The 9,497-nt window shown below is 38.8% G+C and overlaps 1 protein-coding gene across 2 annotated transcripts in view; it reads left to right on the top strand.

The window, feature by feature from the left end:
- Positions 1-2,738: 2,738 nt before the first annotated feature.
- Positions 2,739-9,497, top strand: part of LOC103801414 (serpin B10-like) — a 7,499-nt gene continuing 740 nt past the window's right edge. Inside the window, exons 1-7 of one of the 2 annotated variants that reach the window (XM_009073827.1) lie at positions 2,739-2,772; positions 3,907-4,084; positions 5,326-5,439; positions 7,066-7,200; positions 7,558-7,675; positions 8,112-8,254; positions 8,832-8,987. In XM_009073827.1, the coding sequence (XP_009072075.1) occupies positions 3,917-4,084; positions 5,326-5,439; positions 7,066-7,200; positions 7,558-7,675; positions 8,112-8,254; positions 8,832-8,987 (834 nt within the window). In that variant the 5' untranslated portion in view covers positions 2,739-2,772; positions 3,907-3,916. Of the gene's footprint in view, positions 2,773-3,906; positions 4,089-5,325; positions 5,440-7,065; positions 7,201-7,557; positions 7,676-8,111; positions 8,255-8,831; positions 8,988-9,497 lie in introns of those variants that run through there. The other variant, XM_009073829.1, reaches the window with a different exon arrangement.

Raw genomic sequence — 9,497 nt, 5'->3', positions numbered from 1 at the left:
CTTTTAAAAGTTTGGGGACATTTGAAGTCCTTTCATGTTTAAAATTTACAGGCCTCCTCTGGCTGAGCCAAAAACTAGAATAATGCTCTGCTGGCTGAACCAGAAATTCTTCCTTCCCAAGTAAATAAACATTGCTTATACTGGTAAAAATATGTTTGGAGGTCTTAGGGAACTGAATAGCTTTCCTCCAAACACCACTACTTCTTTTGATCTACCTGAAATGTAGAAAACATTAGTTTTGAATTTAATCAGATTTCCAAGAGCTGTACAGAACTGATAGCTAAAATAAGCTACCAATGAGCACAAAAACCAGCCATGGAAAGTTGTGGGCTAAAATACTGTGTGAGAGCAGAAGCTACCATTTTTCTATGACAGCAAGTCTTTCTCTCAAGAGCCTTCATAGAGAATTTTATAATGTTCTGTTCAGGCATCAAACATATCACCTACTCCTGAACCCAGGTGCTAATGAACAGAGCAACACACTGTGTAGGAAAGCCAAAATGGCATGTGCAAAGTTACACTGAAACTGAAGGAAAACAAAATGCCTTTATACAGCTGAGGTCTGCCCAGGGCACTGATATCCTGCCAATATTTGTCCTAACCAAATGGAAACATGAGTGACTGCAGTGAAAGGGCCCATAGGTTTACTTCCCACAGGAAGGACACTGTTAAGACAAATAAAAGTCTTCTAGTGTGTTGCTGTGTTGACTTAAGTGTCGGGTGGGAGTGAGATTACCACTGCTACTGAGTCAGCAGCAGCACTGTCCAGTGAGTCGTGTCTGCTGGTGATGCTAATTTAAAAGCATATTGGAAAATATTATCAATGCATCACATTGATTTAGCATATTTTGTCCTTTGATATGAGTATCATTTTAGTTACCTGGTATGTTTTTTACGTTTTGGTTTGTTTGTTTGTTTGTTTGGGTGTTTTGGGTATTTTTGTTGCTAATGACCAGCCACACCATTCAAGAAGTGTTTCAAAAAGGTAGCTTTACAACCTTGTGCAGAGGTACAAGCCTCTCATTCTATCTAACCTAGCATTTCTGCATAAATGGAACACCTCAGCCGCTTCTTGTAAGGCAGCAAGTAGTATTAGAAGTTAGGAAATCAAGTTCACCCCTGCTTTAAAACCAGAAAATCCACAGTAATTGCTCTAAGGGATGAAGTCCTTCCTGGGTGTCTATCACTAGTTCAACAACATGGCTAAATTTGCAAAGATTGCTCAAATCATTTAGACTTTGGAAACCACTTAAGGCCATTGTAAACAGATGACAACTTTCCCAGGCGCAATTGAAGCAATTAATTCTGTAGTGAACACCTCTCCTACACAATTCTGCTCTCTAAAAAACATAACAGATGCATCTAATTACTCACACTGAAACATGCTCCTTTTGCGTAGTTACAATTTCAAAAGACCCCAGGGGCAGAAAAACACCATCCAATTAAAGAAATGTGTTTTCTCACAGGTAGGAAAGTAACTTTAACAAAGCTTTCAGTTCCCAAATTATATTGATGCAGAAGGTTCACCATTGTCAAGGGATCCTTTGCAGCTACACCCTCCTTTGCTCTACACCAAAATTTGCAAGTATTCCCATGGCTCATTCCTCATTACAGGAACCTCCATGCCAGCCACTGACCTACAGCATAAGCTAATGTTAAATGTATACTCATAGACAGCAGGTCAGAAGAAAGCTTTCTGAAAGCAGTTTATGCAGAGACAGACCTCCTGAGTCTTGCTCAGTGTAGAGGAGGCAGCCCTGGAGAGACAAGTAGCACCTATCCAGGTTTTCAATGTGGTTTTATCAACAGTGCAGAAAGGTAAAGAATTAAAAAAAGGGCAAGGGTAGGTAGCATTACACAGGGCATTTCAGTTAGAGGTCAGAGTGGAGATGGACAGCTACAATAAGGACAACAGAGAATCAGCATGATTGCAAGGAAAATCAGGGAATGAGATATTTTAATAGCCAAGGCAAGAAGAAAAAGAGGATTTGACAGAATATTAATTTGTTATTGTAATTCTTATTATAATTGAAAATAAGGAATAAATCTTTTACATACTACACTGGTCAAACAGTGTCCAGATTTGGGTGGGGAAACAGAAATGAAATCTAATCTAAGACCCACATTAGGTTCTAGTGATTTTGCCACTGATAATAAAAGCAAAGGACTTGTGCCTGTGTCTTAACCTTCTCTATCTCAGTGACAGCATTTCCCTTGTTGTACAGCTTTAGAATCTTTCAAGATTAACAAAGTCCATTTTTCCAAAACAGAAACCCACCAGGAACAACAAATATTTTCTCAGAAGGAAATGGACAATAGAAAAACTCACACATAAAAAGTCACTCTTTTTTTCCTGTCTGTCTGTTTCTCAGAAATAATTTCTATTAGACGAATCATAGAAGAAGTAGGTCAGCAACTGTCTTTTTTTTAAAACCCTCCAAACCACAAAAGAAAGGTTGTTTAAAGTACTATGGGTTCAAGCTGTTACTAGCCTGTTGCCATAAAAGTGTTTATAGAAATACTTTTGCAGTCAGTTTTAGAAAGTTCTTGCATGGCATCATTCTTACCAGCACTTCACATCCTACTCTGAGGTGATTCAGTTCTTCCACAGGGATGTGGCACACAGGGCATAATACATTGCACAGTCATGAGTCATAAGAACCTCTGCAGAACCAGCCAGGCACACTATAAATTCATCCTACCCTTCATGTGAACTGTAGAAACCCTGGAGACACCTGGAGCAGCAGTGTTTCTCTCCCAGCACTAAACAAGGTACTGTAATGATTTCTAGAGATTATTTATTTCATATATTCTTGGATGATGTTGCTTTGCTGACAAATGCATAGAAAAAAGGTAGCAGTGATCTGAATTAGAAACAACTAATGCTTGGGAAAGTAATTTACCGAGATTGCACAGGCAGTTTAGAAGGTGGAAGTCTTAAAAATACGCAGGAAGAGCAATTTATTATTCAGAGTTTATAATTTCTAGAGCTCACTGACTAGCATATCTATAATAGCAGAGTAAGAACCACTGCATTTGCTTAAGTCAGCTAATTTGTGTTTCATAATTTCTTGTGTTCTTTAGTTCAGTTCTTACAATCACCAGGTCAGCTTCTGGTTTGCAAGCTATTCAGAACACAAACTATCATTATTTGAAGGACATCCTATACCAACTAGAGCAGCTCCTAGTCCCTGCCCGGAGCTCTCAGCTAAACCTGTAAGACAAATGACAAATAGCATCATTTGTGGTCTACTGATCATAGAAACCTTGTCCTACAGAAGAACTGGGAAGCTAGGATTTGAGATAGTGCTGTAAGACAGAGTTTCAGGACAATTTTGAAAGCCAAAAAGGTAATTCAGGATGCTTAGCATGCAATAGATGGGGCGGTGCTTTCTCAAGCATATGAAGGAGTGTTTTGTCCTGACATAAAGGAATAGTTTGCCTGCTATTGTTACCAGATTATTTGTTCACTACAGTGATGAGCATCAAAAGGCTCTTGCACAAATTGAAGCATAAAATACGTCATAAGAGACAGTTTCTCAGTATTCCCTGGCACAGCCACTGGAGTTTCTAAGTATTCTCTAGCACAGGCACTGGTGAGTAATATTATCAACTCTCACTCCAAGATGCTGTAATAGACAGTGCAATAAATGCCCTGGTGAACAAATATAAAACAAGGTCAGAGGCTGTTTTTTCCCTAAAAATGATAGCTAGTGCCATGAGTGAAACAAGACATGCTAACCTTCATATGACTTTATAATAGTTAATCCTCCTCATTATTCATATAGATAACTTTAGAAAGTCTTTAAATCACAAAAGAAAGTTCAAAAAGTGAAGAGAAACTTGCAGACATAGCAGTCATAACTAGTGGTCTGTTAATAGTATCTTTTCTCCTTTTCTGTGCAGCTTCAGAACAATGGATGCTTTGAATAAGGCAAACACAAGCTTTGCTCTCAACTTTTTCAAAGAGCAGTGTCAGGAAGATGGGGACAGTAATATTTTGTTCTCCCCTTTGAGTATTTCATCTGCCCTGGCTACTGTTTATTTGGGAGCCAAAGGTACCACTGCAGATCAGATAGCAAAGGTGAGTATGGGCTTCAAAAAGTATCTGTCTGAAAGGGTTGATTTCTTGGAATAATGTCCTCTGTGCCAGAAATTTACTGTTATGGAACAGAGGAAAGCCATATATGTGTAGAGTTTTGATTAGTGATTTTTCCGCTTATGTGAGCCCCCATTTCACCCCTTTTGTGCACTGAAATGAATAGATCAGTTCTCCACCTGTGCAGGTCAATTCTGTTCTAACCTTTGGAAACAGGACCCCAAGAAATGACAGAATTGGCACTGGTGACTTTGTTGCTTTTTAAATTTCACCAGCAGAAATAAGGAATCTTTATGCTGGAGCTCAGTAACTTGAACATTCACCAGGGAGTAGGAGACCTGGATTCTTCTACTCTGTTGCAGAAAATTTCCATCCCACATCTCATCTCTTTGGAAAGGACTCTCCTCTACAGTTATTACAAGTTTTGCACTTTGCTAAACATAAGTCCATATCCACAAGATTAGAGAGCAAACATGGTACAACTACAACCCCTTCTTTGGGGTATGTATTTTACAAGCAAAATCACTGACTGAAATTGCTAAGTCACACTCATGCAAAGCTCATGGCTTCGGCAGGCAGCAGTAAGACAGCCACAGTGCATGGTTACCTAACTCCTGATGCAGTTACCTAGCTCCTATCACAGGAAGTCAGCCTTGTGACTTTGCATCTGCTAAGGCAGAAGTTGTCCCACCTGCTAAGGCAGTGATCTAACTTCTGATTTACAGGACAAAAGAGAGCTAGTAGGGTTAAAAAGAGAAAGGCTGATCTTCTGATAGCATGAAGGGAAAACAAAACAAAAGGCACAGCTCTTCTGAGAAATGTTCCAAGGTGGACAAGCCCAGAAAAAGAGATTTAAGGCATGAAAGTGCCTGCACCATTTTCATGTGTTCTGACACATAACAGCACTCCTTTTAGATTTCTGCTTTGGTAGACTCCATCTGGAGATAATTTGCTTTTCCCGGTATTAACTGGTCATCCCAGGGCACAACTCAAAGCAGGTAAATTTCTCTATAAAGGCCAGGTACATAAGAATTTTGCCCTGCAGCCCTCAGATTAGTGTGCACAAGCCATTTTGTACACATAGGCCTCAAGACCTAACCAAAATTTCATATTCGGGCAGGACTGGACAAGCATAAAATCACCAGTCCCATGAAATAACTGAAAAATTTTACTGAAACAGCAAATTTTGTATTGTAGTACTTATTATTGTTTTCTTTCCACTACAGGTACTTCACTTTAACAAAGCTGAAGGAGCCAAAAATGTCACCACAACCATAAGAATGTTAGTCTATTCCAGAACAGAAGAGAGTCTATCAAATCGATGTGCATGTTTCCAGAAGGTATCTCACCGCAGCTAGTGATCAAATTATGGGCATGGTCACATCTTCTCTTGCTTGTATTTTCCTTCCACATCTGCATTTGCTTATGTTTGCCTTCCTCAGATTAATATACACAATTGGTACAGCATCCTGTGGTACCTTCACCTAATGCAATACTTGTTACATGCTTCCTCTTTTCAGGCAGAATTGCAAAAATTAACCCCAAATTTGCAAAATGTAACATTTGATGTTACCATTCTCTATCAATAGATCTCTTGATCTTTTTCCTTTAGCTCTGAGGACAGATTTCTTGCACAAATTATTACTGCTCAAAAGCTACCACAGTTCCTACCTCAGAGAGCTAATCTCAAGAATAGAACTGCCCTCCCACACATTTGATTGCAGCATCAAGACAACAAAAACCAGAGCATTAACTTTTACAGGCTACATATGCTTTCTGAAATTAGTCTAAATTAGTCTGCATTTCAACTGAGAAGTTAACAAAATAAATTTACGTGTTGGGATTTCCAAAAGTAGACCAGCTGCCTGCAATAAATCTTAGAGGAAGGGGAATCATGATATTCCTAAGATATTTCTTTGCCATACTGGCAGGTATCTTGCACCAAATTATATGGAATTTAACACAGAAAAACACAGAAAAGCAAACGTAATTCCTTTGAGTCAGTAAAGGCTCTTTTTCCTCCTTGACAATTCAACCACGGTGGTGTCAAGCTCTTCACCCTGCTCTTTGCCGTCATCCTTATTCCTTGTGGGATTGAGCCCTTTCCCTGCAGTCTGGCCACAAACCCCCAACTGCTGGGAGTTCTGATGAATGGCCACTTGGATCTGTAAGCCAAATCCCATGGTGGGAAGATTTATTTTAGGGGTTATGTCAATATCTCATTTGTACAGCAAGAACAGGAGAGAGATTGTTCCTCATGAGTAATACTTGTCCTAACTGTAAGAATTACAGAGTGCTGTGGGTGCCACTGTGTGTACTACTCTGGGTTCTAACAGTCTAGAGATTTGCATGTCTGTTCTTGCCTCTTATTCTGACATAATGACAAGATGAATACAGCACAGGTGCCAATTTTTAGTTTATTGATGTACAACTTATCTTCCTTGAGCTCATTTGAAGAGTTTGAACCCCTATTCATTTAATCCTGTTACTTCAATATAAAGAATCTACTGCAATTGCTAAAACATAAAAACCCCACAAAATATTAAGAGCAAGATCAAGAAATTTAGAGGCAAACCTTCCATGTAACACTCTTGACTTTCATAAATGAAAGGAGTAACAGAGCCAAATCTTCATGCATTTTTTAAACAATTACTGTCTCTCATTCTCTGGATATTCTAAGTTTCACAATCTCCATTTACAAACCCTTAAATATTTTACATAGTTCAGGCTCTTAACACTTGCATTTTGAGACACTTACAGTGCCTATACCACATCTATAACTTTTAATACTTTAAAATGATTCCTTTAATAGCTGTCCAGTTTAGGGCACCTCTTCTATTGTAATACAGGTAACAGATCACCTGAAGATAAATACTTTACTTGGAGCTTTGTAAAGGAAAAAAATAGGAATTTGTAACTAATTACACAAATGATGAACAACATCTTTTTTTTCTCCTTTCTTCAAGACAGAGACTGGCAAATCAGATAATATTCATACTGGATTTAAAGAACTCAACTTTGAAATCAACCAACCCACTAAAAATTACCTGCTTAAAAGTGTCAACCAGTTATATGGAGAAAAATCATTTCCTTTCAGTAAGGTAAGCCATTTATTCAGATTATGGAGTAATATTTAACCTTCATGATCTACCTATGACCTCATAAACCATATACTTTCAAATATTTTCATTGCATCTGCAAATCTTGTTGTTATGTTTAATACAAATGTTTTCTATGAGACTTTTCCTGAGACTTTGGACACTGAAGTTTTAGTTTTATGGATGTGTTTTCCAGATGAAGTTAGACAAAAACATTTAAATTGAGTATTTCCACTACAAAAAGCTTTGTTCCTTTGACAAAACACTGTGCTTGTGTCCATGTATTTTTTATCTCTGGCTGTAGTAGCACTCAATATTGGCAGACAACAACCTAATACAGGTATCTCTCTTGCACTGCAGGAATACTTACAGTTAGCCAAGAAATATTATAATGCAGAGCCACAATCAGTTGACTTTGCGGGATCAGCAGATGAAACCAGAAGAGAGATCAATTCCAATGTTGAACATCAGACTGAAGGTAAGTTCTGCTCCAAGTAAAAAAGAAGCCATTTGGGCTTCTCTGTACCCAAAGGGCCCACAACAGGTAAACAATTCACCTCATAAAGGTAAATCAGATCAGTTTTCCTAAATAGTCATCTACCGACAAACCCTGACTAAAATTAGTGTCCTTCATCTGAATGTGGGAGGAATATGGCTTATTCTTCTTTGTAAATCAAGACCACCCCAGTAACCACATATTTGTGAATGAGCTCAAACTAGGTGGGCGCCATGGCAGCACTTACAATTTCCCTGGCCCACCCCAGTAACCACATATTTGTGAATAAGCTCAAACTAGGTGGGCGCTATGGCAGCACTTACAATTTCCTTGGTTTATATCCACAGAAACTGTGCCAACACTTACACTGAAACAGTTAAACTGCACAAATGTGTGAATGTCCTTCTGTTTTCTCTAGGTAAAATCCAAAATCTTCTGCCTCCTGGATCCGTAGATTCACTCACCAGGCTAGTCCTGATAAATGCGCTCTACTTCAAAGCAAACTGGGCAACAAAGTTTGAAGCTGAAGCTACCAGGCAAAGGCCTTTCAGGATAAACATGGTATGGGAATATACTGCCCTATTTCCTACTGTGCAAGTGAGAAAAACAAAAATGATGGGGAAGAGAAATTCCTCTCATTCTTTAAATCCATGTAGCATGACAGTTATTTCATTTAATACTTCATTTAAAGCATACAGTGTATTTTCTTCACTACACCTTCAGCACCAAGGCTGCACACACACTCTAGGCCCTGAGCCACAAGTAAAATTGTCAGAAGCTAACTTGAAACAAGCTTCCATTTTCTGAAGGCAGGAAAAAACAGAGGTGAATAAAACTGTATGGGTTAGTTCTTTACGTTTTCATTTTTAACTATATGGCAAATCAGAGTGGAATACAACTTCCTATAATGGGTGTCATCTCAGACAGCTCAGATAACCTGCCATGCCTCCAAGGGCCTTTCCAGAAGACCAGGGGGTCCTCTGCAGATCCTGTGTCCTATTACTTGGAGCCATAAGGATGTCTCAGACATGCTGGGCAGCTAGTAGAGTAAATACAATAAACTTCCATTGTGCTACTTTAACTCAGTCCTTTACCATTCAGAGTAAAAACGGTGAATATTTAACTTGATTTGTTGCAGCATACAACTAAACCAGTGCCCATGATGTACCTGAGGGATAAATTTCACTCAAACTACATAGAATCAGTCCAGACTGACGTTCTTGAGCTCCCTTACGTCAATAATGACCTCAGCATGTTTATCCTGCTACCAAGTGACATCACCGGCCTACAAAAGGTAAAACAACTGAGAACATAAATCCTCTGAAAAAAACAAGAATGTCATTATTTACTTATTTATGTATGTGCGAGGTAAAAGACCAGAATGCACCCATGTTTCTAGGAAGGAAAGTACTGATCAGGCTCAAGGAAAAGCAAATCTCAAAATTGGTCTGGCACTGTGAACTTGTATCTCCTGGAGCTCAGACTAGATTTCTTACTCTTGGAAGCTAGTACATCTGTTGCTTCTAATGCTGATTGGTCCTGGAAACAGGCAACCCAAACCCTGTAAGATTGCTCCTCTTCCAGCTGAACAAAAATGAGGACAGAAAACCAGCCCTGCTGAGATCCACTGTCTGTACCAATTCAGACAGGTATAATTTCGTTCAAAAAGAAAAAGAAAAACACCAAAACTTGGGCAGCCTCCATTAATTTCCAGGATGTCCAGAGCTAATACGTATGAACACTGCCACCTTCTGTAAATAGATTGATTCTGCCTTTGGATAACAAACCCTAATTAAATTCTCAT

The sequence above is a fragment of the Acanthisitta chloris genome, unplaced genomic scaffold (assembly GCF_000695815.1).
Source record: "Acanthisitta chloris isolate BGI_N310 unplaced genomic scaffold, ASM69581v1 scaffold2344, whole genome shotgun sequence".
Classification (NCBI taxonomy): Eukaryota; Metazoa; Chordata; class Aves; order Passeriformes; family Acanthisittidae; genus Acanthisitta; species Acanthisitta chloris.
Note: the sequence above shows the minus strand (reverse complement) of the source record. Positions and strands in the feature narration are given on the sequence as shown.